The 27,813-nt window shown below is 43.8% G+C and overlaps 1 protein-coding gene and 1 long non-coding RNA gene across 6 annotated transcripts in view; one reads left to right on the top strand and one right to left on the bottom strand.

The window, feature by feature from the left end:
* Nucleotides 1–158: 158 nt before the first annotated feature.
* ENO4 (enolase 4) lies at nucleotides 159–26,457 on the bottom strand. 5 transcript variants are annotated; one of them, XM_041742557.1, is made up of 14 exons: nucleotides 26,183–26,457; nucleotides 20,822–20,950; nucleotides 19,891–20,081; nucleotides 16,786–16,934; nucleotides 14,770–14,936; nucleotides 14,544–14,675; nucleotides 12,932–12,985; nucleotides 11,618–11,674; nucleotides 9,368–9,535; nucleotides 6,963–7,088; nucleotides 5,497–5,692; nucleotides 3,789–3,856; nucleotides 3,139–3,256; nucleotides 159–488 (listed from the first exon to the last, which is right to left on the bottom strand). In XM_041742557.1, exons 1-14 carry the CDS (start codon nucleotides 26,345–26,347, stop codon nucleotides 325–327), a joined length of 1,884 nt encoding a protein of 627 aa, XP_041598491.1. In that variant the 5' UTR covers nucleotides 26,348–26,457; the 3' UTR covers nucleotides 159–324. The 5 variants fall into 5 exon arrangements, with proteins under 5 accessions (XP_041598491.1, XP_041598492.1, XP_041598494.1 ...); XM_041742558.1 differs by having other exon boundaries at nucleotides 25,932–26,186; XM_041742560.1 differs by lacking the exon at nucleotides 20,822–20,950.
* LOC121484000 overlaps nucleotides 26,155–27,813 on the top strand; it is a 31,287-nt gene continuing 29,628 nt past the window's right edge. Inside the window, exon 1 of the long non-coding RNA XR_005985908.1 lies at nucleotides 26,155–26,348. This is a non-coding gene — a long non-coding RNA (uncharacterized LOC121484000). The remainder of the gene's footprint in view (nucleotides 26,349–27,813) is intronic.

The following is a 27,813-nucleotide window of genomic DNA, read 5'->3' on the forward strand; positions in this document are numbered from 1 at the left end:
TCTGTGCTTTCTGGCATGGATATGTCAGCCACAGAGGTCCTGGACTCTTACTAGGCCGTAGCCCCCCAAGTGGACAGGATTGCTGGTATACAGATGAAATTCCCATGGAAATGAGATGTCTGGAAGACACATCCCACAGGTATAATTTCAGGCAGAAATACTACATATCAGTTTATTCAACAGTGAAATCATAAGAATAGAAAGAGTGCACTGGTTAGGGGCGTTTTATAGCAAAACCAATGTGAAGATACCCTTGGGCTCTGCGGGTCTCCTGCTGGCTGTGTGGCCCTAAGCCGGGCGTCCACGGTCCCATCCAGAAGACACTCATGCGTTGGCCGATGCCTCCATCACTTCAATGGGGAAGACAGGCTCCGGCAGCTCTGGCAGCTCCGGCAGCTCACCAGTCACGGGGGCCACGGCCTTGGATGCCTTGGTCCCCGTTTCCACTTCGTCATTCAAGGAAAAAAATGTGTGTCCTTCATTGCAACCTATTCAACAACAACAATAAAGTTTACTGTCGGATGCAGTGGTGCTGAGTTTGATGTTATTTGTTCCGGAAGGTAAATGAGAGACCATCTTCATAAGTGCCCAGTGCCCAGGTATGTCCCCTGGCCACTAGGAAAGGTCCCGGGACTGTTTAGAACCAGGCCTGACTTTGCTCACACGTTACCTATACGATACACTTGTTTTGCTCAGTCTACATGGTGCCCTTCTGGAACGTTTTTTATGCAGTGGACTTGGGGCAGAGGCTTAGCAGAGAAGGAGCAGAGGAAGAAGATGAGCTAGAGGAGAGGCCAGTCCTCTACACAAGTACAAACCATTGCCAACTAACTGTTCCCGCGTAGACGACTGCAGAATTAGTTCCAGTTGGGTCCATGTGGGCAGTGACCGTGACAGCTCTCAGCTAATAGCTGAGCTTTTATGGGGTTTCCTTATTGTCTCAGTGAGGAGATTTGTTTTTCTGGTATTTGGTCCCCTTACCATGTATTGACCACTGTCAATAGGGTGTATTGACTTCAGGCCAATGACAGAGAAATTCACATTACAGGCACACCTCAGAGACAACTGGTTCAAGACCACTGTGATAAAGCGAGTCACATGAATTTTTTTTGGTTTCTTAATGCATATAATAGTTCACACTATGCTATAGTCAGTGAAGTATGCAATAGCATTAGGTCTAAAAAAAACCAATGTACATACCTTAAATAAAGACACTTTATTGCTAAAAAAAATGCTAACCATTATCTGAGCTCTCAGCAAATCAATCACTGATCACAGATTATCATAACAAATAGAAGGATAATGAAAAAGTCTGAAATTTTGTGAGAATGACTAAAACACGACACAGAGACGAAGTGAGCAAACGCTCTTGGAAAAATGGCACCCAGAAACGTGCTTGACAGAGGGTTGCCACAAACCTCCATCCTGTAAAAAACGCAGTATCTGAGAAGTCCAGTAAAGCAAAGTACAATCATGAGGCGAGTCCAGGATGACCAGAGTTTGGGCCTGGCCCTGAAGCAAGGCCGGGGGGGGCCTCTAGTCACTGTCCTTTCTGATGCCCAGGAGCAGCTGTTTCTCCTGTGCTGAAGTCTGGCTGGAAATGTGATGGGCCATTTAGGAACTTAAGGCTTCCACATGTCAAGATCACATTTAAAAAAAAAAAGAACAGGGATCCCTGGGTGGCGCAGCGGTTTGGCGCCTGCCTTTGGCCCAGGGCGCGATCCTGGAGACCCGGGATCGAATCCCACATCAGGCTCCTGGTGCATGGAGCCTGCTTCTCCCTCCGCCTGTGTCTCTGCCTCTCTCTCTCTGTGTGACTATCATAAATGAAAAAATAAATAAATAAATAAATAAAAAAAGAACAGGGCAGCCCGGGTGGCTCAGCAGTTTAGCACCTGCCTTCAGCCCAGGGCCTGATCCTGGAGTCCTGGGATCGAGTCGCACGTCGGGCTCCCTGCATGGAGCCTGCTTCTCCCTCTGCCTGTGTCTCTGCCTCTCTCTCTCTCTCTCTCTCTCTCTCTCTCTCTCTCTCTCTGTGTGTGTGTGTGTGTGTGTCTCGTGAATAAATAAAGTCTTTAAAAAAAAAAAACAGGTAATACATAGGAACAATATGATTTTACCTATTTGAAAAAACAAGTCCTGTGTCACACACTAAACAACTAACTTTTGATTGCTCTTACATAACACAGAAAGAGCCTCTCAATTAAATTTTTAGGGTGTGTTTCAGGGTCATTATGTACTTTAAACATGACAAATTCCTAATTACGATTTCTATTGGCTTCTTCAATGCGTAGCATATTGAGGCCCAATACAGGACTACGTCCTTGCTGTCATATGCGATAACTGGTGTGCCCTACAGTACATTCTGTAATACATTTATCACTTAATAGATTTCATTTATACCATCCAAGAACATTTCATATTTTGTCAATACTCCCTAAATAACACATACTTTTTTCCCAGCGTATCAGTGGATTTATTCTATCCTAAAATGCAAAATATTTTTAGAATTCCAAAGACAATAACTCGGTGTCTTTAAATATTACTCTGTACTGTGCACCTGCTTTTGGCCATCACAGTAACATGAAGCGTAAAAATGCCTATTTGGGGTGTTTCTCTCCATTTAGCCAGTACACAAGGTGCCTTCTATGCGTGCAAATTTGCAGAGGCTTAACTTCATAAATGACTGGTTTGTTTCTCTTGAGACCACAGCCTTTCCAGCGTATGACATTAAACTTAACATGCTGTCTCTGCTTGTCTTAAGTAAAAGGAGTTTGTAAGAATCATCAGGAAAACATCTGCCTTTAACTTCACGGGTTGTACAGAGAGACCTCAACTATAATTTGGACCATAACAAAAGGTAGGCTTGGAGATTCCAATCAATTAATTCTATTGAAAAGCACCACGCAGCTTATTCATCAAGAAGCAGGGCGAGAGAGTTTTCAACATTCAGGTAAATAGATAATCCATTAAGAAAACAATGCACATTGTAGCAAATGCCACCCTAGTTTTGTCAGCACTTAGTTATAGTCTTTGGATCCCCCTGCCCTCCTGCCGAGGGCCTCCCATTCCCCTTCTTCCAATCTTTGTTCCCTTATTCATGGCTAAGTGAAAACAAAGCAAGAAAGCAGCACGTACCCAGTGTTCCATTCTGGACAAGCTCTTCCTCTATAGTAAAAAGGCGGTTGTACTTAGTCACCCGTTCGCCTCGAGAAAGACCTCCCAACTTGATAAACCGGACACCGAGTCCAATGGCCTTAGGGGGCGGGGGTGGGGAGGACAAAACTGATTTTAAATGAGAAGTCACATATTTTGCTAAAATACTAATCATTCTTTAGGGAGAAAGGGCACTGACCCTGTGTGCTGTTTGGGTTTTTCTCTTACTCCTTCGTATTTTATCTTTGCATAGGTAGGGTGGCCTGCTTACTGAGCGTGGCAAAAGGTAAAGAGCATGACTACACATCAGATGCTTTACTAGTCATGTGAGCATGCTGATTTTATCTAAGAACATTCTGGCCTTTCCCCGCTTCATTTTAGGTGGTAAGATTGCAAGTGCTCACCCCAGCCATTTAAGTGTGCTCATCATTTTCCCAGGACTTCAATTTTTCTTCCTTCTAAAAGTTCAAAGATTAGCTCTTTGCAAAAGGTAGCTGTCTGGGAGGAAGCAAGTCTATTTCATAAAAGGTTACATGACTTTCTCCGCCAAGGACTGCTTTTCTCTGAAATACCCATTCTTGATAAAAGCAGTGTTTTGGCAATTCTGCAATTGACCAGCTTTCAGTACTTACCAAATCGACCAGGCTGTCATCAGACGACTCTCCTTCTGTACTTCCGAAGACGGTGATGTGCTGCTTACCTGTGAGCAGAGCAATTCTTTTCAGGTTTAGATGGCATAGAAACAATGAGCTTAAGCTCATATACATATATACATGTATATGTATGTATATGTCTACATGTATGTGTGTGCATACATGTATTTATATGTGTATATACGTGTGTGTAATATATATACATGTATATATGAGCCTCTGGAACCAAAATTTAAAATTTGCCAGAAATTTATAACTTTCTTGTGAAGAGTCAGTGATTTGACCACCTGAGAATTCTGACCTAACCATTTGTATTTTTATTACCCTTTCCAGTAGCTCAGATGCTAAATACTACATGAATACCCCATTTGATCAAATTTAAGATAACTATAAATTGTAAGATAGACCTTTATGACCACGAAAGGGGGAAAGTGCTCAAATTAGATTGACATACTTCTAAGACCACAACTGTTAAAATAGGATTCCATTTTGTCCATGTTCAGTGTAGAGAAGTGTGCATCTTTGAGACAAAATACACAGTAAGGGCAAGGGCACCATCTGGGGACTTAATATGCCCTGTTGGATTTCACAATTCATCGTGTAAAATTTTATTCAAAGGAATCTGTTGTTCTGAATGTTAACTTATTAGAAGAGCACTGCTGATGGTACTTAATCCAAATTCAAAGATCTCAGAAGCCCTTGAAATTTGCCAGTCTGCAAAGAATGCAAGCCAAGGTTCTTCCTCTAGAGACTGTTTTAGAGGCAGAGCTATAGTAGCAATCCAAAGTGAATGACAATGCTGGCTGAGGGGTAGGCCCAGGGGGAAAGGCCAGGGCTGGGCCTCCATCTACCACCTACAGGACAGTCCTGCCTGGTTCCTAGACTGGCCATCCACAGGACAAGGAACTATGGGCATTCTATTCCATTCTCTGACACCAGCCCAGGCCCCCCGGGCTGCCAGCCTGGCTCTGAGTCCTACTCCAGGTCTTAGACAAGCCTTCTGCCTGGTTCCTGAGACCCATTCATGTTTCAGGCGCTGTGTGTAAATGAACAAGACTCCTGTGAACTCATGCAAGTTTATAGTCTAGTGAGGGATGCTAGACATTAAATAATCATACAAGTAATTATGGCCAATGCTATAAAGAGAAAGTATAGGATGCCATGAGGAAGGTCAAGAGCAACCAGGGAGGGGTTGGGAAAGCCAGAAAAGTCATATATATCTGAAAAGATTTCCTTTTAAGGAAAGACCTGAAGAATCTGGAGTAGTTAACCTGGTAAATGGTACCAGGCAAAGCATGTTCAAAGACCTCAAGGTGGTAAAGAGTTTGAAACTTGGGAGGAATTTTTAAAACAACATTGTGGGTTGTGTGTGTGTGTGTGGGGGAATCACTGTCATGTGTTGTGAAGCTGATGGGGCGCTGTCCTTAGCCACACCTGTGTGGCAGCTTCACTCAAGAGGCGGCCTCCTGAACTGGCACTGTTGTTGGAATGCTGTGAAGTCAGTCGGTAAGCTAGCTGCAGGTTGTCTTCCAGCACCAAAGCTCTCTCAGATGGTTGGAAAATTTTTAAATCTTTTTTTTAAGATTAATGCCATGCTTTTTACTAACTGATAAACTGCATATTTTTGGCTCCTTGTATAATCAAGTTAAGTTTGTTATGAGTCTTACAGACCTATACTTTTACTCACTGTCAAGAAGATTGGTTACTTCCACCAAGTCAGACACCGTCGTTTGATTGGTGTGTTTTATGATCACCCCACTGGATTTGGGGGTGCTGTTGTTGCCACCCTCTAGAAGCTGAGAAATGCTTTTGGATGCAGCTCCTGCGATGATGTAACACCTGGAACCAAGAGTATTATAGATGCTCTCCCACTGTTCAGAATCCTAGATAAATAGTTAAGAATTGATCGTTATAATATATTAGGGCATGATCACAAAACAACAGGAATCTTCTAGCACCTAATCAGAGTTATGCACCTTACTGAGATCCACAAAACCGTTTCTGTTGTATCTGTGGCTGAATGATGCCTGAACCACAGCCCCACAAATTAACCAACTTCATGGAGCAGAAACTTCAAGTGCTTAAATTTGAGCTTAAAGATCTGGTGAATCAAATGTTTAACACACATTAAATGCTCCACATTGATTCTCAAGTCCTTCAAAACCGAGCTGTTCCTACCCACTGTATTGTCCATGGCACTACTAATGACTGGCTGGCCAGAACATGTCACTTATTTCTGGTGAACAGAGAACAGGAGGAGATGTGGCTGCAAGGGCTCTAGGCCCTCATTCTCAACACTGCTGTGTTTTTTTGTTTGTTTTTTTTGTTTGTTTTTGGTGAGACCATCACATGAAATGAAATGCTATTTTTTAACTGATGATCTACAAAGTCTCCCAAGCCGCTGTCCCACTAGAACACACTAAACACAGGCACCTTACCACATTCACACCAGCTGAGGTCAGCCCAGGACAAGCCCTGGAAGATGGGGCTGGCAGGATGAAGAGCTCAGTGATGGCTCCGTGAGTGCTGGGATGTGGCATGGGGCGGGGGGGCTGGGACCTGAGCGGGATGCTGCTCTTTTCTTGTGCCCCAAATTTAAATCCATGCATTATCTCAGAGAGGGGATCTGTTAAGTATATCTAATGGTTCTCCAATTCACGACATCAAGAATTTAAGTTTTGGAGTTTCAGAGCATTAAGGACAAGGATGGCCTTCTGTTGCACATGAGCAACCCTCATCAGATGCAGTAGCTGGAATGGACCGAAACACCTCTCCATCTGAAACCTTTGCAAAAATATGGCTTTGTGACTTTGATGCATGTGTGGTAAGTGGATCTGGGTTATAAACATTTAGCCCAGCTGATGTCCTGTTTCGGGGAGCACTTAATGCTGGTATGTGATGGGCCAGCTGAAGCAGCAGCTGCAGGGTGAGTGCCCCTCCAGCGCTTGGGAATAGCTCCCCTCAACCTGCACACGGGCACACTCCCATGCGCTTGTGCTTCAGCTGCGTGTGTGCTTGGTGTGTGCCTTCTCTCAGGTGTGCAGAAGGAAGGCACCTCCACCCCAACCCAAATTGCAGTATTTCGAGTGATGAACCCAAAAGAATGAGATTTTTGCTCTCTGTGCTTAAAAAATTCAAGTTCAATCCCATTACCTCCTTCCTGAAAGGATCAATTAAGGCGATAATTGAAGGGAACTTGTTGATCAGATCCACGTACAGGTCAAGCATCTCAGCTGTGTTTTTGTGTATTCCTGTCATTACTTCATACTTTCCTTTATTCTGGTAAGTGTAAAGATAATAAAAAAGATAAATGATGAATTCCTCAAATGCTAAAGGTGGGATTCCCATTTGTGTTTATTCATTGCACATAAAAGATTGTAAACATTCCTTTCAGGCCATATTCCCATGAGAAATCTGTGTGCTTTAGTTTAAATAACTGTTAAATATTAGCCTGGGGAAATCAAGTCATCATTCCTTTTTATGCTCCATGGAACTCCACCCACTGACTTCAGATGAAGACTTCTGCACAAAAGACCAAGTACACAGTAGGAGGGGAATAATTTCTTCGGTCTGTGATGTGGTGCCAGCTACCTGGATGCTTGGGTCGACGGGTGATAACATAAATTTATAAAACAGGAGAGCAGTGCACGGCTTCCCACTCACCAGAACCCACCATCTTTCAACTCACAGTAAACAAATAGCTTGTCTCCTCTACTGTGAATATCCTAAAATTTGAAAGCAGGGTGAGACTTTTCATATACAAACAGCCACTATGAAATGTCAAGTGACCCATGTGAAGGCATCTCCTTCTCAGGTAGCGGGCAAGCTCTAGTAGTAGCCATATGGTCCTGAAAGTATAGAGTTCTAGTTCCCTGAGTCCTCAAGAATGGAAGTAAACAGGGCTTAACGGATCTAGTGTAGTGTCTCTGCAAAACATATTTTTGATTTCCAAGTCTGTGTACCTGGGTTTTTCAGGTACCAGGAAGGAGGCAGGATGGAACAGAATGGTTTACTAACGCCTTCCTGCTATGGCTGTTAATGGAATGGATTCCATTGGAATTAAGTAGCTTCCAAAGAAGTCCATGCTTGAAAGGATTTTATACTTTTTTCAGATTAAAAAGCAGCCAGAACTTTTCGTTTCTTGACTGCAAAACCTTGAAAATCCTATCTTGTCAGTAAAGAAATGCTAATGACCTTGAATTAACATTGTAAGAATTATTTGATATCAACCTAATACATTTTACTGCATATAAGCAAAAAAATACCCATTCTAGCTAGCACTGGCAGTCAGTATATTCATAGTTCTCGGTATACGTTGCTGATGAAAACATGCAATTATTTTTTGTAATAGTATGCCTAGGAACCAATCATTATGTGGAGAATAGGAAATTACATTAAACATGCCTTCATGCGCTTAGTATCTTTAGAAAAGTTAAAAGGACTTAGAAGTCAGCTGAAACTTAGGGTTCTTGTATGCTGTTCGAGTTTTCCTTTGAAGTTAAAAAGAATTGCAAATTAAAGCAGAATTCTCTTTGGTCACATCCCCTGAATTTGACATTAATGACCAAGTCACCACAAATGTATGTCAACATGCTGAGCATTTCATACAACACAGACCTAGCATTTGTGTATTTGAAAAAGGGAAGTATGTGTAGAAGACAGATAGGTCTTATCCGTTTCCCTCACATGCCAGTTTGCCAAGTTGAAGGGTGAACTGCTGGTGTGTTACCATGAGGAAGTGAAGACTGCAGCTTTTTAAAAATGAACCTGTTTTCCATTCTTTTTAAAATAATTGCCCCCACGTGGTGTGGTCTCTGGGTGAAGATTCATTGCTAAAGCCCTGTCCTCCTAACCCAGGCTGTGGATAACACTGTGGATGGGCTTAATTGGATAAAAATATATTCTCCATAAATGTCAATAACTTGGAAATATTTTTAAAGATTTTATTTATTCATGAGAAACACAGAATGAGAAGCAGAGACATAGGCAGAGGGAGAAGCAGGCTCCCTGATGAGGGACTCGGTCCCAGGACCCTGGGATCACGACCTGAGCCAAAGGCAGACATTCAACCACTGAGCCACCAGGTGCCCTGGAAATATTTTTATATTTAAAAAGTGAGTCACAGCAGAAACCCTGAGAACCACTTGTCCAGAAGGGCTTACCAAGTTATACTTACAATGGGTCCATTTTCCACGTTTGACAAATTCAGCATCTACCAACTAAATGAGTGAACTCAGGAGAACATACCGGTTTGTTATTTTTCAACAGCTCTCGTAATTGCAATGTAAGCAACCCACTTTAGTAATTTTTGTTACTGAATTTCTATATGTAATTATTTTGACATTTTCTGCTAATTTAAAAAATTATATGGTTATGTTTTTCTCTGGTCATTAGCTAACTTGGCTTTCTCGACTCCATTTATACTTGGAACCTGCACACAATATTAATAAAAGCAGTAGGATCTGTTTGGAAAATATTCAGATAGGCTCTTCTTTTGAGTTCTAATTTAAAAATAATGGGACCCAACAAGAAGTGAGTGTTCTGGAGCAGAAACTTACGTAATCCATCAGCTCATGTGCAGCACAGTTGATGGCTAGATGCAGGTTTGTCCCCATGTCCAGCCCCAGGTTCGCACAGATGCCTTGTATCAGGAGCAGTGGCTGCTCTATGGTGTCATAATTAATGGTTAAACAGCCAAGATGGGACATCTTGCCAGTGATGGGCTGCTATAGGACCAAAAGCAAATGATGCATATAAATGTAGAGCAGTAAGGTTCCTGGAGCTTTCTAGTTATAAACTAGGCACCAGGATAACTAGACACAGCTCTCTAAACACGTGGGCCTCTGAGTCTCCATTAACCTATGGCCAGGTGTCACTCATCTCTGCATGACATTTGGGCATATGATTGCCCAAAGGGTCTGGAGCAATTTTCTTACCCCCAAGATTTGAGGCTTGACCTGGGAACACGCTTTTCTCTCTTTGGTGTGCCTATGTAATCTGTTTATCAACTCTGACCGCAAGCTGACCTGAGCCACAGCCACCAGGTTGGTGAATCTCCAGGCTGTCCTTGTAAATGTCTGTCTGGCCTGTCCCTAACTCTGTCCTCCTCCACCCACTTCCAGATCTGCTCTTACCTGTGTCCCATTTTCCCTTTGAATATAAGTCTTAACATAGAACCCTCCTTCAGGAAAAGGTTTTATTTGAAAAAGGATAGAAGATCTCTGCCCACCTGATGCAGCCCTGTGGATGGCTTTCAGTGGAAGGTTTGGGACTCAAAGCAGCCCAGGCAAAGGCAGCCACGTATTTCTGTTGCAAGGTCAGCCCCGATGTGCCCTCCTCCTAAATTGCTGCTATGCAATTATAGCACAGTTGAAGTGGTATCAGTGATTCTGAAGGTTGTTGCGTGTGTGCAGGCACGCCAACCTCGAGGGCAAACGTGAACCTAGATATCAATATCCCATTTCTCTGATGATAGCACGAGTTAATTATATGAACCATCTAACGATTTTAATGTCAGGGAGAGGAACCTTTTATTTGGCAAAGGAATAGCTGGGGCAATTGCTGTGTGTCAACTGAGGAGTTTTGTTAGTCTTCTAAATACTAAAAAAGTATCACTTACTTAGAGCTTATCAAATGCCAGCTACTATCCTAAGCACTTAACATAAATACATTTTACTCCTTCAACCCCATGAAGCAGATATTATTATCCCATTTTACAGAGAGGTAAGTAACTTGGAACAGATTTTAATCCACGAAACTTAGCTCTAGAGTTCATGCTTCTTAGCTGCGTATGGCCACCTCTCTAGAATCTACCATCTAACCTGTTTCTAACAGAAAAAAAAAAAAAAGTAGTAAAGCTGATCATGGGGAGGGCGGATCTGGGTCAGAGTTTCTCAGACCACACAGGACAACCTACTGGAGTAGGGAAAGGTGCTGATACTTGGTTGCTTGTTCATCATGCCCTGGCTCTCTTGTGAGGTCTAATGTTAGGGTGTCGTGCTCATCCCAACAGATAAAACTGTCAAGTACTTAACTTTCTGGTGTATTTTTTTTTCACACATTTCTTTTTTCTCTCCCAATTGTGAGGAGGAATTTAATGTTTCACCTTTACTAGCCCCATCACCACTTGCATTATCTCAGGGTTCTTACGGGTTATTCCAACCATACTGTTGAATGTTCGGGCATATGAGAGGTGTATCTGTCAGCACACCCACAGTCACCAAAGCCATTGCCTAATCAGGCTGAGATGGCTTCCTCAGGCTCTTTCAACCACGCTGACCAATTTTGACGAGAACTGTTTGTCTGACGCTACTGACAAAATCTTGAGCTCCAGTAATGGTTCATCTGAAATGGTGCTTCAGTGCCTTTTCAGACCCAATGAAAGAAATGGCTATCATTTTGTGCCTTTTCTTTCTCCCTTACTTGGCAGGAGTCAGATTAAAATTGAAAACATTCTATATGCCTTTCAGTTAGTTATCAGAGATAACTGATAACTTCCCCAACGCTTCACCTATCAAGTTTCAAATATAATCTCTTCTATGGGATACACAAATGCTTCTCCACATACTCTGGGATGTCAGTGGGAGAGACAAGTGCTGGCCCGGCAGCCTGTGGCCAGAGAGGTGCAGCAGAATGAGAGTCCAGCTCTGGGGTTGTCCTGTTTAGTGCTTTTGCAGGAGCATCACTTGGTAGTTTCCATGTGTGTTAGCCTGGGTCCTGGCGCATAGTGACCGGGAGAGGAACGGGGCAGGGAGTATGTAATTGAATTGTGTCCTACTGAAGGGTGGTAAAGAAATGCATAAACTTACTTGACCTCTTTTGCTTCCATTATGCCCTTTTCTGGTCTCTATTTTTGGAGGAGGGGTCTGTGGGACAGAAGATAAGAGAGAAATCACTTGCAGTTTTCAGACCTGTCTCTGGTAGCAAGTAGAGCTTCAGGGCATGTGGCCCGTCCACTGCTCTGGGGCTGGACCAGGGACACTGGGAATCACAGACACACACACACACACACACACACACACACACACACACACACACACAGAGGCAGGGACCATACCATCCCCTCTGGTTTTGAAAAACTCCAAACTTTGAAACATCTGAGTTTCAGGTACCTGTTCCCTTTAGTTCATCCTTACATTCTGCTTCCAATCACACATATGAAGTGCATTTATACTTGCATAAATAAAGTATTATTCACTCATATGAGGTGCCCTCCTTGCCCTTAAGGAGCAACACCACTGTGGGATTTGCTTTGAGATTGTTTTGAACATTGTTAAAGTCCACACACTCTCTCTGCAGGGTGGATTTGACTTTTGGAAACAGCCGAAGGTCATCAAATCTGATGAACCTGGTATGTGTCATGTCATTTAAGATGAAAAGCAAAGCTAGTTTCCAAAGATTATTGGGCATTTTCAATACCATAGTGTGGGGTGTTGGCAGCATTCTGGAGCAAGCATGCAGCCCTTTAAGGATACATTTTAATACCCAGCATTACTGGCTCTGTAAATTGGGGCATGTTTGGCAAGAGTCAGCATGGCTCACACCGGCGTATATGCAAATACAATTATCCTGCTTCTTTTCACTAGGGAGACAGCTGAACTGTCTATCCCCTGGTAAAAGTACCACGCTCAGGAAGCCAATCAATGTGCAAGGCAGGAGACATAACTGTGGTGAACAAGATAAACACAGGCACAAGCAGTGACTCATCCATACAGCTGACTGTCATGACCCTGCCTCTGGGGCTTCCCTGCAAGGGCTGCCTGGCCAAAGGCTCCCCATTTGCCCAACACCAGGATTCTAAACAGACACCAGAGTCTGTGCCTTAATCATTACACTAAACTGCCTTGCACATCCTAAAGGATGTGCAAATCCTTTCTCTGAAAATCCTAAGGGATGATCTTAGTATAGAACCAGACTGATGAGATTAAGTGCCATTAGAAACTGGATCCATGGCCAATGAGGGAATGTATAATCTTGGCTTGTATGAGAAACCCAAGGCAAATGAATACATTTTACATATCAATAACAACAATATTGAGTTAATTTCATAATGAACTATAAAAATTTGTATGCTAGAAGGTGTCAGTATCAGCAGTCAGATCCCAGAGATTCTCTTTACGTACCATTTCGATTGTTTTGTTAATATGTTTCTGAATTTCCAGAAGCATCTCCACACCCTGTAAGTATAATAACCATGATCTTCCACAACTGTAGTCCAGAAACTTTAAATATAAAAACTTTTTTTTTTAAGATTTACTTATTCATGAGACACACACACAGAGGCAGAGACACAGGCAGAGGGAGAAGCAGGCTCCATGTAGGGAGCCCGATGTGGGACTCCATCCCGGGACTCCAGGATCACGCCTTGAGTCAAAGGCAGATGCTCAACTACTGAGCCACCCAGGAATCCCATAAATATAAAAACTTGACAGCACACACTGGCTATTTCTAACTGAATATTTGTAGGGTCTCTGATAAGGCCTCCTAGTTAGTAGATTAGATGTGGTCTACAAAATCAAAAGATTAAATGTTAATCTTCAGCCCTCAAGTTGTAGTTTGTTGAATATGAATGAGGCTCTTCTCACTATCCTTTCTTCATTGTTCAGAACTGACTGGGTCAATTGGTTGGATCAAGTCAGCTTCATTCTCTCTCATAGTGTCTTGGCCAACCTGTTTGCAATGTATGTCACAGGTCACCAAGGGATTCTGTGTGACAGTGTGTTTGAACCAGTATGAAGCCACTGTCACTTAAAAATAGAAAAGTATATTCCAATGATTGTGGGATCTGCACTCGAAGACAAAGAATGGCATGCCAACTGCTCTGGTACCCAAATAGCACAACAGATACTATGTGCAGGGAAGATCCTGGTGCTAGAGTCTGAACGTGATCTGACACATGGTGAGCCAGCTATGAATTTCTACTATTTTACAGTTGATCCATCATGAGGTAATAGTTATTCTTTTTTAAAAAATAATTCTTTATCACGAAGAAATTCTCTTGAGATTTTTTTTTTTTTAATAATGATGCTCACTAGCTTAGATAAAAAGTATCACTCTATGTATTTTACCAGAGGGGATGGAACTTCCTGGACTTCCTGCTGAAAACATCCACTGTGGAACATGAACATTAGTTCTTCCTGATGCCCAACTGGTAGAACATTTCATGAAGGTTTAAAGAGGCACAATGACTCGTTCAGGTCACTGAGGAACAGTATAGACGCTAGCACACCACTAGGTATAACGATGCAGCTTAGGATTCCTTCTACCTATAAGCATGCGCTGAACCTCTCTTTTTGTGCCAGGCAGTCTGTTCCACCCCGGAGCTCTTAGCCAACAGAACTGGCTGCTAGGAAGGAGCCAGCTTCCTCTTGCTGCTGCCACAGCGCCTTGGCCAGTAAATAGAGATGCTTCAACTCCCCCACATAACAATCTGCCAGCACTACCAAGGCCCGCCAAGTTACTCAGGCAGGGCTCCTTGGTGTCCTCGGTGCTGAAAGCCAGAGATCGGAGGCGGTTTAAATGTGGCCCCTTATGCCTGATGTCTTGCTTTCTCCCCACTTCTCTGATTTACTAAAATATATATTGTTTTCATTTTATATTTAATTCTCTCTCCCTTGGTATCATAAACCTTGGGGCCCTACACCAAATACTCATAGGTGATGGAATGTGGTGGCTTGTTTTGTTTTGTTTTTGTTTTCTATTTTAAGAAAAAGTAGGTGAGATAATAGAAGGTACTTGTTTAGCTGTTAACCCGGGATGCGGTATACACATCAATTCTTTCATTAAATTCAGCTTGCCCGGCGATGCCTTCCCACAGCTGACCAGAGACACCATTAGCAAAGGTACAGTGAGCTTTGCAGGCTGCTCCTGGAAGACGGAAAAACAGGGAGAAACCAGAAACACGGTTCATTGGTATTGAGATACTCATGGGGCCTTGGAACAGAATTCAACGGGCACTGACCTGCTGCTTCAGTAATGCGATATTTAAGTAGAAGGGGTTATTGCCCAGGATGGCACTGGCTTTGGCCACAGCTAGTGACACGGCCCCTATGGCCATGCTGCCACTGAGTACGGGTTCAGCAGGTTCTGGAGGCAGAATAGGTTTCTCTGTGACAGTATCATTCTTCCCTAGGAGGCAAAAAGTGATAAGGGATTCCTTCTGAGGACTTTTGACTATAATAAAACTCTATGTTATAATGCTTTGGTTACAGATGTGAGGGCCCAGCATAAAGAAAGGGGGGAAACTGAGGCTGGGTAGATCAGGCTCTCCACCTCAACCCCTAAGAAGAAGCTTGTGTGCTTTCACTTACTACTCCCTAATGTTCATCATCCATAGCCATGGATTTTGCCACTCTTAAGAAATTTTCAGACAATGAATATTAACTCCTTTGACAATTATATAGGGCAGGTACTGTTATCCACACCCGCATATAAGTAACTGCGGGCTTAGGTCAAAGACTTGCCCAATATCCAACAGAAAGTGAAAGAAGACCTGGACAGTCTTTGAATTCCAAGTCCTTTGTTTCTACAGTCACCATAGCTCCTGCATATCCAGCTTTCTGTTGAACACGTCTCTTCATGTGTGTGTATATCTAACTAGCTACCTTGCTGGCCAACCCCGAACAGATGCCTTGTTGTATTAGAAATGGCTTCCAGATGCAGCCATCAATCCTCGGCCTCACCTGTCTTCCACTCTCATTTGCTGCCAACCACCCAGCCTGCTCAGGTGCCACGCCATCCATGGTAAATCTCGAGTGCCCTTCTGGTCCCTCCCCCAGCTGCTGGCCTGGGTCTGGTATGTAAGATAAGTGGAAGAAAGTATGTAAGTGTGTAACAAATAGCAAAGGTTTAGCAAATTATGTCCCCTCCTACTTCATCCCTTATGTTCCAAGTTCCATCAATCAACAGCAACCACCAAATGAATGCCCATTGCTGGTCTCGACCTGTAATTCAGCAGTGGCCATCCCCCATCCATAGAGATTGGTCTTATATGATTCTTTTGCCTGGAGAGACTCCCCTTCCCTCTCTGGCCTCAGACCATGGAGACCATGTCTCCATGGTCTCTTTGATCCCCTTGTGGTTCTGGTGCTTTCTTATTCAAAAGAATTGGGGGTTTACTTTATGCTTTGGCATCATGGTAGGTATTGGTGGTACTAAAGTGAATGAGACATGATTCATGTCCTCAAGGAGTATGTTGGAAGGACGTGAAACTATTTACAATACTAGCAGCAGCTCCAGAATTAACATACCAAAGGGGCTGATGTTCACAACATGTTGGAAAGCATGGAACAAAGGGCCATGATAACTTTGAAGATTTGCTTTAAAATAGCAAAGTGATCCAAAGAAAACTTTTTTTAAAAGATCTTATTTATTTGAGAGAGAGACAGTGAATGAGAAAAAGAGCATGAACAGAGGAAGAAGCAGACTCTATGCTGAGCGGGGAGCCTGATGCGGGGCATGATCCCAGGACGCTGAGATCGTGACTGGAGCAGAAGGCGGGTACTTAACTGACTGATCCAATTACGTACCCCAAGAATACTTTCATTAATATGTTATTAATAGGACTGACAAAGTGTTGTTTATGCACATCAAAGGATATCGCTAATCTTTAAAATATGGAGTAACTTTGGATGAGCTAATGAATATTTGGGGGGGGGCAGTTAAAGGTCCCCCAGGCTACTTTCTTTTCCCTGTCCCCAGCACTGCCATGGTTCCATGACTTTGCCTGGTGAATGTTCACCTCTGGGTAAGAGATATCTTTTTCTTACAAACAAAAGGAAGGGTGGGAGAGGGTAAAACCCTGCCTTCCCCGACATCGCAGTGTTAAGCAAGGAAGCAGCATGGAGGATGGATGGTACCTGGGGGGAGCCTGACCTAGGTCTGCAACAAAAAGACACTAACTGGAAAGGCAGTCGGCCTTTCAGCCTTTCTTCGTCGCACGCTAGTTATCAAAGGTTCTGCAAGATGAGCCACTGACCTTGCTTTTGTCCTTTTTTTTTTGCTGGAGGTGGGGGAGGAGGAGGTGGTGGTGGCAGAGGTAAAGGGATGGGCGCTGTTGGGTCTTCCAGGCTCTTTTCCAATTCTCTCCTCTCTTTATCTTCCTGTACTTTATTTTCAAAGAATGTCCTTTGTGGCAAGAAAATATGGCTTTACAATGAATATCACTGGTAATTTTGGCCAGTTTGAGTGCTGACCTCCATTCAATATGTTTCAACAATTAACTCTGCTTTTTGGCCACTTAAAAACAAATCAGCTTTACTTTCCAAGGCCTCAAAAATAATGATGCTGTTGCAAAACTGTGTTCAACAGCTGAAATTAATTTTGGCCTGGAAATAAATGTTTAAAGATTTTAGGTGCTTTTTTTTTTATTTGAGCCTATTTGTTTATATATTTAAAGTAAAATTTGAAGACCTAATTTGATTAAGTGCTATTGGATTTTCTTTTAGAATAAGTGACCATCAAAAGAAAAATGAGTCAAGAATAGAAAAACAGTGAAATATATAGCATAATGGGCAGGAATTCATTTTCGTTTTTTGGTGGGGAGGAGAACTTAAAATGAATAGTTAAAAAAACAACAACAAACTTTTGGGAAGTCCTAAAAGGTACACACAAAAATAAACTCAAAATGGATGAAAGACCTAAATGTGAGACAGGAATCTATCAAAATCCTAGAGGAGAACACAGGCAGCAACCTCTGTGACCTTGGCTGCAGCAACTTCTTGCTAGACATGTCTCCAAAGGCAAGGGAAACAAAGGCAAAAATGAACTACTGGGACTTCACTAAGATAAAGAGCTTCTGCACAGCAAATGAAACAGTCAACAAGACTGAAAGCAGCCTATGGAATGGGAGAAGATATTTGCAAATGAGTTATCAGATAAAGGGCTAGTATCCAAAATCTATAAAGAACTTATTAAACTCAACACCCAAAGAACAAATAACCCAATCAAGAGATGGGCAGAAGACATGAACAGACATTTCTCCAAAGAAGACCTACAGATGTCCAACAGACACATGAAAAAATGCTCAACATCACTCCGTATCAGAGAAATATAAATCAAAACCACAACGAGATACCACTTCACACTGGGCAGAATGGCTAAAATGAATACATCAGGAAACATCAGATGTTGGGGAGGATGTGGAGAAAGGGAATCCTCTTACACTGTTCGTGAGAATGCAAACTGGAGCAGCCACTCTAGAAAACAGTATGGAGGGTTTCTCAAAAAGTCAAAAATAGAACTACCCTATGACCCAGCAATTGCACTACTTAGTGTTTATCCAAATGATACAAACATAGTGATTTTAAGAGGCACCTACACCCCAGTGTTTATAGCAGCAATGTTCACAATAGCCAAAATATGGAGAGAGCCCCGTTGTCCATTGACAGATGAATGGATAAAGAAGATGCGACATATATATACATATATGTTTATATACATGTATCATATATATGTATGAATATTACTCAGTCATCAAAAGGAATGAAATCTTGCCATTTGCAATGACATGGATGGAACCAGAAGATATTATGCTAAGCAAAATAAGTCAGTCAGAGAAACACAAGTACCATGTGATTTCACCCATGTGGAATTTAAGAAACAAAACAGATGAACATGGGGGGAAAGGAAGGAAAAAATAAAATAAGATGAAAATAGGAAGGCAAATCATAAGAGAGTCTTAACTCTAGAAAACAAACTGAAGGTTGATGGAGGGGAGGTAGGTGGGGAATGGAGTAATTGGGTGATGGGTGTTAAGGAGGGCACTTGATGTAATGACCACTGGGTGTTATATGCACCTGATGAATCACTAAATTCTATCCCTGAAACTAATAATACAGTATATTTTAACTAAATTGATTAAATTTAAAAAATAAAGCAATTATTGTAATTGCTATTATTGTAATTGCTTGTAATCCAGCAAGTCCAGAAAGAGGAAGATATAAGATAGAAGAAGCAGGACAATAAAGCATCTCTATAGTAGGCTAGAGGGGAACCAGTCCAGATGGGAGGTTTGGGGAAGAAAAAATCCAGGAGAAAAGGAATGCCATAGAACAGAAGGTCTGAGAAAAACTACCTTGGGAAATAAAATGGGCAATATGGTCACAGCAGATGAGAAGAAAAAACTCAAACGAAACCAAAAATAATTGAAAAAATGTTTTTTTACAAAGGTTATGATACAAGTCTGAAGCAAACTGAAATGTGATGAAGCTTTGAGAGAGAATCCAGTTGACCTTCGTTTGGCCGAGGGGCTTGTGGCATCGGACCTGCACAAGAGCAACAGTAGTGCTACTCTTACTTGGTTGGGCACTGAACAATATTTACTCAGCCCTAGCAAACACTTCCTTGCTTTTCTTTTTTTACTTTTTTAAAGATTTTTATTCATTCATTCATTCATTCATTCATTCATTCATTCATTCCTGAAAGACAGAGAGAGAGAGAGAGGCAGAGACATAGGCAGAGGGAGAAGCAGGCTCCCTGCAGGGAGCCCGATGCGGGAGTCCATCCCGGAACCCCAGGATCACGACCTAAGCCAAATGCAGACTCTGAACCACTGAGCCACCCAGGCGTCCCATTATTTAAAAAATTTTCCTGTGTGAGGTGACGTGAGGCCCTTTGGCCTCTTTCCATGCTTAAGATTCAGTAAAAGTTTCGTAGAAAGTTTCTCAGGAAAAGCATTAAGAATCCAGATGATGACCTTCCTGTCTCCCCACCGCATACACCACTTTTGAGGGTTTTATACTCTCACGTAGACACAGCGGATGATGCTTATAGTCAATCCTCCAACCACAACAGGTTCCCATGCTTTGCCCACAGACTGACTCTAATATGTGAAAACCAAGAAAGTGGGACAGAAAAAAATAAGGAAATTTTAAAAAAATTTAAATAACCATATTTTAAAAATAAGCTCTTCAGATGAGAAATGGCATTCTGTGCTAAATTCCACTGCTTCAGCATGTGCTTCTTACCCAACTTCCTGACTGTACCCTCTAGGTAGGACAGACCTGTTTTGTTAGCAGGTGAAATAAAAAGTAAAGAGATAGTATTTGTACTGGACACTTCTGTTTGCAAGTGGAAGATTTACCTGAGCACCTGGTCCACCTCAGCCTGGTGGGAGGGCACCATGCCCCAAAGCTCCTCCGTGATGGTTCCGTTGACCCACTGCACAGCGGTGCTGACGGCCGCCAACCTTTCCACTTGCTCCGCCTCGGCCAGCTCGGGTGAAACGTTCTCATGGACTTCAAAGTGTGTGGAGATCACCACCGAACATATGTTCTGAAAATGACATAAACGGGTCCTACATTTTCCCTCCCTCTTGCAGAAAAGAAGAAATTAAACGTATCCAGCTTTTAATGTGCATGATATTTTATCACCAGTTTCAAAGGGAAAATGAGAATATATAATTTTCTTTGAGATATTTTTATAACTGTTGAAACTGTATGGAACCCAACTTCAGGGGAACATTTAAAATTAATACCTTATTAAAGTACACTTATAAAAATCTTACTCTGAACTTCATTTTTTTATCACTACCTCTCCAATAAATAGCTAAAAGGATACAGATTTAATCATAATTATTTGCTTCCCAGAGACTGTAGCAAAATTATTTCTAACAAATATGCAGCAATTAAAATGACTTGTTATAATTATGAAAACAAATTTTCTTTACATAGATCAGCATACATATCTATAAATCTATGTCAATCTATCTATAAATGTGTGTGAATCTATAAACATACCTATAGATTTATAGACCTCATCACATTAATGATGTCAGAGTTTTGAAACTATTTTTGTCCCATTTCTCCATCTTGGATCATCTTCAAGCTAGCATGCCATGTCTGTACCAATGTTACACTTAAACCTAATAAAACCATAATGCTTGTGTGGTTCATGCTTTATGTACGTGTGTATTTCACAAATGCTGAATTTCAAAACATTAATTTTCTACAATTTAGACAATAAATGCAATGGAGTCAGGACACAGTGAAGAACACATTTAAGCTGCTTCGTACCTTGGGAAAATTTTGAATGGTGCAGAATATTTCCACTTGTAGGGTTGGAAGCCCCAGTCCATCCAATACATTTTTCCCCACTACTTTGCATATGGTGGGAGGCTTTGCAAGTTTAGCAAAGCAGTTTGCCTTCAACACACACAAAAAAACAAAAATTAAAATACCATGACTAATTTATCTTTAAAATTTACTCTACCTTCTACTAAACTTCTCCTGAGTGTCCTCCTGCAGGGGGTGGGGGGTGGTGCAGCTAGGCTAGCAGCAGCTTGGTGGGAACTGCCCTGCCTTCACACGCTGCTGAGATTTGGATTAACCTGATGGCAGGGTCTCTAGTACACAGAGCAATTTGTTTTCTCTTGAACTCTCAGCAAAAGCTCACATACATTTTTTTATTATAATTATAAAACATGACTTTATTTACAAGCAAAATGAAACAGTATTTGAACAAACTTTGTTTTTTAAAAAAATTCTTTTATTCTCATAGAGTTACTTTAAAATCAGTGTTAAATGACAAAAACCCACAATATAATTTGAGAAGTCAAATCAATGTCTCCATTTTACAGAACAGTATCTAACAAAATATAAAACTTAAAAGCATCTAAAACACATACAGGTTTTTTGTTTTTTTTTTTTTAAAGAACAGATGATTGTATTGGCCACTGTTTTAAGTGCTTTACCCACATTATTTATACCTTGTAACAACCCTATGGAATCAGTGTTATTTTTAAAATCTCTACTCTACAAATGAGGAAACTGAGTATAGAGAAATTGAATCCTTTGCCCAAGATTGCAAAATAACCGGCTGAGCTGTGATTCGCATCTAGGCAGGTTGACTCCAGAATTCATGCTAATCGCTATCCGTTGATGAGAGAAAGGGAGAAGGACATACCTTCAAATTCATAGCATTTTAGGAAGAAAAATTAGCATGAGGAATGTGGTTATACTCCCTATTTTTATCAGGAATATGAGGCCCACACTAACTCTGGCTATTCCAGAAGCAGATAATCTTCCATCTGCCATGCTGTCTTCCATTTCTGTTTTGGTGATGGTGCCTCAGAGTGAAAAATGTAGTACATGTGAATTTAAGGGAGGAGAAAAAAAACAACAAAAACTCAGGATTAGAGGCTTAGCCATATTAACTTACCCTGAAACAAATACCTTTGTTTTATTTAGATGATTCCAGCTACCCAAAGGAGGAGCATAGTTGTTTGCAAATTATTACTTAGTTTCTCTGAAGAGACTCCTACTTGGAAGGAAACTGTCCATCAAACATGACATATTTTGGAAGGTTATCACATACATTTCTTAGAGACCCCTTGTCACTTTTTAGGAGGCCTTAATCCATCCTACTATTCAAGATACAAAAGTCAGCTGGTCTCTAGAACGCTGTGAAGCAAACTTCGGAAACCTTCTGGGGTCCAGTTTTTTTCTTCCCCACAAGGCATCTGATATTTAAATGGTGAAGGCTTCTGCAGAGGCCGTATTTACTCGCCAGAGGTTCACATACAGAACATTTTCAAAGAGGGTTGTCAGAACCTTAGTAATAGCAGTTTCATTGATGTGGGAAAGCAGAAGCCATTTGGAAGTGATCTAAGAAAGGGACGGAAGAGAATGAAGTGGAGGCAGAAAGCCACTCAAAAAACCTGAGTAAAAAGATACAAGATGGTGTTCCACACAGGGGAGCAGGAACTGGGAGGGGGGGATGAAGGCACACCCTCCTCGACCTCTTTATCACCAGACTGTATTTGGTTCTTTATTTGCATTCGTTGCAGACCAGGCCTCTGATCTATCAGTTCAAAATCCAATGACCTCAACATACATAACAGGTCACCTACTACCCATCAGCAACGTGTCAGCTCACAGGTGTTGCCCCAGAACAACTAAAGCAAAAGTCAATTTTCAAGCCATCCATCTATGCATATATATTAAGTATATATATTTAAAGATTTCATTTATTTATTTTAGAGTGTGGGCAGCAGGAGAGGCAGAGGGAGAAGGGAAGCAGACTCCCTGCTGAGCGTGGAGCCCCCCCCAGACAGGGCTCTACGCCAGCACCCTGAGATCATGACCCTGAAACCAAAAGTCAGAAGCTCAACCACTGAGCCACCCAGGCACCCCAAACCATCCATATATTTTAAGGATGATGGTTTGTATGTTACAGAGTAAGTGCCTCAATGAATTTAGATAGAGTCAGGAGAGAAAAATATTATCTAGCTTACATGTTGTGCATTATAGTGAATTTGATGCAACTAGCAATATGGATCCACAATGTACAATATTATGTTAGGCGGAGAAAGGAGCTAACATTTTTAAGTGTTTAATATGTGCCTTGCAGAGGGTCTGTCTTATTTGTCACTGTATCACACACTACAGTGCCTGCCTTTAGGATTCCATAAATTAAATCATGTATAAACTAATAGGTGTCAGACACATCCCAGGGATCTTTGTATACATCGTGTCGTAAAACTCTCAAAACAACTCTGTAAGGTAAATCCTATTATCTCCATCCCACAGATAAGCAAACTGAGTTCCAGAAAAATTGTACAAAGTAAAATAACCAATGTTTTCATTATTCACTACTTAGTAACAGACTACCCCAAAATTTAGTGACTGGAGACATTTACTCACTCATGATTCTACAATCATGTAGAATGTATGGGCTTATCTGGGTTATTCTTTTGGCTTGTCTTGCCTGCGGTCTCCTATTCAGACTCAGTGATCTGGAGGCATGACCAGATCCAGAGTATCCAGGATGATTTAACTCATGTGTCTCAACCAGGATGGTTAGAACATCCTTGGGGCTGGCTGGGCATGTCTTTCTCACAGGATTTCCTGGAGGTACTCCATATGCCAGAGCCTCTCTACTTGATCTCTTTCTCCAGTAGGGTAATTGGACTTCCTGGCAGCATGGTGACTGGCTTCCAGGAGGGAGTGTCCCAATAGTACAAGCCTCAATATGGCAGCACTTACCATGCCTTTGTCTGCATCATGCTTGGCAAGGTGCTCTTGATCAAAGCAAGTCCCGAGGCCCAGTTCCAAGCCAGTGAGGGAGGGATTTACATAAGATAGTCACAGTGGGGGAACATCAATATAATAGTCTGCTATAGCTACTAAGTGGCAGGGATGACAATCAAATCAGATCTGCTGACTCCCAATCCCAAACTCTTTCAACTAAGCTCTGTGATGAGGGACTAAATAGTATTGCAATTGCCCCCAAGGGTCTTCCTCATTACTTAATTCCTCTAGTATGTAACAGAAGTAGAGAAGCGGCATTTGAGCTGAATGGTGGAGAATATGTATTTCACCAGGCAGACCAGGGGGAGAAGCCCAGAGCCACTACGTTGGGTGGAGGAATAGGATAAGACAAGGGGAGGGAAGTGAGGAACTGAGGTTTCTGAGCAAATGAGTGATGGTCAGATTTAGGATTAGGAATGCTGCTCTAGCAGCACGATTTGGGCTAGACTCAACAGAGGGAGAGGCCAGATGAAAATATGGATGGCCAAAACCAGGGCAGCGACAAAATGAAAAGGACATTGTCTCCTTGCCAGTCCAATTCCTGAACATCCTTCAAAGTCCAAGCCAAAACTTTCTCAGACACTACAGCCTACAAGGATCTTTTCTCATTCCTGAATTCCTTGACAGGCCTATCAGTCTAGCACACAATCATTTATCACCTTATCAACAGTAAGTACTCCAGTTAGTTTCTGAATCAGTGGCTTTTGTCCCTAACCAAGGTATAAGCTCCCAGAGAGCTGTACAAACCAAAGTCCTGGTTGCCTAGTAGACTGGAAAGGACATCACACTTTCCAGGAAAGTTTCCAGTCTTAACTTTTGCACTAAGTAGCTGCGAGACAAGGGCTTGTGGTCTTTGTGAAACGAGGAAGTTAGACTAGTTGACTTTCAAGAATTCCTCCTGCAAGAGACAGTGGAAAGAGAATGGAATTGAGTCGTGTTCATTCCTCTGTGCCACAAATAAGTGCTTGAGTGTCCACCAGGTACCATGCAATGTGCTAGGTACTAGGGACACAGACCTGGTTTGACTCGTCACTGTCATTCACTGTGTCCCTTGGGAAAACCATCTAAATTCGCTGGGCCACAGTTTCCTTATTTGTAAAATGAAAATCATAATCTTTACCTCTCAGTGGTCCTAATAATTAAGCGAAATGATATAGGGCAGCCTGGGTGGCTCAGCAGTTTAGTGCCTGCCTTCAGCCCAGGGCCTGACCCTGGAGATCCCGGGATGGGTCCCATGTTGGGCTCCCTGCATGGAGCCTGCTTCTCCCTCCGCCTGTGTCTCTATCCCCCTCTCTCTGTGTGTCTCTCATGAATAAATTAATAAAATCTTAAAAAAAAAAAGGTAAAATGACATAAATCACATAGCACTGCGAGCTCATCCCTCCTCACTTCGCCCCAACTTTCAGCTTTCACTTCTAGGCCACGACTGAGTAAAATAAACCTTCAGGGAGCATCCTCCGTATCCACCACCTCAACAGCACGTGGTTTTGAATCTTGAACACACATTGCGCGTCTTTACTGCGTTTACACACTCTGCTGTCATATTGCCTCACCTGACTGCGAGCTCCTACCAGTCCCAACCGCGCTGCCTCCCAGAAGGAAGGCGCTGGCTTAGTGCTTCACGGATCAGGGAATAACAGGCTTGCTCAAGCATCGGGGCTTAGGGCTGTTTAGGTACCTGATCTTGCGCTGGGCACGGGGACCAGGCAGGTGTTAGGGAAAAGCCCCTGCTGTCTACGTTGCTCGCAAGCCTAGGCAGGGGCTCATCGTGTGCAGGAAAGGACTTAGGAACACTCGAGGGCAGTCAGTCCAGGCGAAGCGGGCAAGACCGACGGGGATTTGGAGTTTGGGTGCAGCTGGTCGGGTGGGGCTGGGCATCCAGGAGCAGAAGGGCGCGCACTGCAAGGAGAGCGCAGGCTTGGAAGTGGGACTTGGAAGCAAGGAGCGCAGGCTGGGCACGAGGCCCCGGGGAAGGCTGAGCCAAGCTGCAGCAAACGCCAGGGCGCTCCTCCGCGGGCGAGCGGGGGCCGCAGCAGGCGGGCAGCTGAGCTACGCGGTGTTAAGATCTGCGTTTAAAAGACACCTGGCAACCCACCGGGCGGGCCGACGCAGAGGTGGCGAGGAAGCCTGCCCGGCCCCGAGCCAGACCGCCCCTGTCCTCCCGCCGCTTGCACTTTCTCGCTCGGGATCCCTTCCGCCCCGGCTCCGCGCACCGCTCAGCTCCGAAGCCCGCGGGGGCGGCGCGCGTGCGCATCTCTGCGGCGCAGGCGCGTGGCGCTGCCGCAGCGCGAGGCGGGGGGAGGGGGAGAGGGGCTGGAGGGAAGCGTGTTTGTCCCAGGTCCCTACCAGGTGCCCGTAGACGTCGGCAGGCTGGAGGTAGAAGGTGGAGTTGAGCAGCTCTTCCAGCCTGCGCGGGACGTCGTTCTCCCGGTAGTACTCCATCGCCTGCTGCTTCAGCTTCTGCAGCTCCCTAGCGGTCCCAAAGCTACGGCCGCCGCCTTCTTCTCCCATGGTAGGAGATTTAAGGCTACAGCGGGGGTTAGCCTGGGGGCCTGCGAGCGTCCTGCCCGTCGCTAGGCAACGCAACGAGATCCCCGACCCCAGCTCTCGCGAGGTTTCCAGCCGGGTCTCCGGCTGCAGCGGGAGCTGCGCTCTGCTCCCCCCCGCCCTCCTGCCTCCCCGCCCCGAGGGGCTGGGCCCGGGGCTCGGGTTCCCTTGCCCCCCCCCCCCCCCCGCCGACGCTCTTGTTCTGCTGGCTTCGTCTTTCACCACTTTCCCCCACAATTTCCCCCATGGGGGTCCCGCTCTCAGGAAATGCATTCTGCGGAAGCGTGGGAGCGTTAGCCCCTGCCTGCAGGGGGAGACCCGAGCCTCGGGCGGCGCGTCGTGGTCCCCCCCGCCCCGGGCCATCGTGCCCTCCCCGCGCCCCTCCCACTCCCTCGTGGCTTAGGGTCCGTGCGCTCCTCGGGGTGGCGAGGGCGTCCCGTGCCGGCCCACGCCTGGGGGCGGATGTCCCCTCCCTGGGCCCTGGAGGTACCAGGCATCAGCCGCCTGCCCTGAGCCTAGCGGTGTGCTGGCTGGGCACCCTGCAGAGGGCAGGAGAGAACCGGCTGCGCGCAAACCCCCCCACCCCAGGAGATCAGTGGGAGGGAAAACCAGTGTGGCCCCCAAGTGGTTGTGGCTCGGACAGGCCTAGGGGTGGAGAATGACACAGGCAAGACTTGGGAAGGAAAAGTGGGAATATAAGACGTCATTGGGTCCTATCCCTTCTCTTGTATCCTGGGAGGCTGCTTCAGTCTCTGCCCCCCCCCCCCCTTTTAAAGATTTTACCTATTTATTCATGAGAGACACACAGAAAGAGGCAGAGGGAGAAGCAGGCTCCCTGTGGGGAGTCTGTTATGAGACTCCGTCCCAGGACCGCAGGATCATGACCTGAGTCCAAGGCAGATGCTCAACCACTGAGCCACCCAGGCGTCCCTCTCTGCCCTTTTAAATCCCGCGGCCTCCATGGCTTCATTGCACCTGCCAGGTGTCATGCGCAACGATAGAGCTTCTTGTGCCTTCTGCTCTAGATACTTGTGCAGGAATGGGCCGAGATGGACAGGGTGTGCTCGTGCTGCTCTTGCCTGTTTGTGTTCCTGACTTGCGCAGATCACCTAAAACATCTATGCTGTGTTTTGCTCATCCGGAAAGCAATCCAATCTAGTCTGCCTGCTTCACAAGTCACTTAGGATAAAATGAGAAAATGAATGAGAAAACAATTTAAAGCCAGATAGGTATTTTCGCTAGGTGCATGTAGCTGTATAAAATATGTGATTCAATAAATACTGTTATAGGAACCCAGACATGTACCTCTTTCTGGACTCCCTCAGAGTTGTCTCTGAATCTCTAATGGAACGTCTCACTTTCTGGGGTGCGACAGATCATCACAGGCCTGCCTTATTCTCCTTGCTAAATGGAAATCTCTCCATGGTAGG

Source organism: Vulpes lagopus, chromosome 2 (assembly GCF_018345385.1).
Source record: "Vulpes lagopus strain Blue_001 chromosome 2, ASM1834538v1, whole genome shotgun sequence".
NCBI lineage: Eukaryota > Metazoa > Chordata > Mammalia > Carnivora > Canidae > Vulpes > Vulpes lagopus.

Excerpts from the sequence above, each read along its gene's own strand:
- ENO4 (XM_041742557.1), bottom strand. The coding sequence starts at position 26,347 with ATGGGAGAAGAAGGCGGCGGCCGTAGCTTTGGGACCGCTAGGGAGCTG. Across the intron at positions 14,937-16,785 it reads AAAAAAAGGACAAAAGCAAG|GGAAGAATGATACTGTCACA; the intron begins GTCAGTGGCTCA and ends TTTGCCTCCTAG. Across the intron at positions 14,676-14,769 it reads TCGCATTACTGAAGCAGCAG|GAGCAGCCTGCAAAGCTCAC; the intron begins GTCAGTGCCCGT and ends TCCGTCTTCCAG.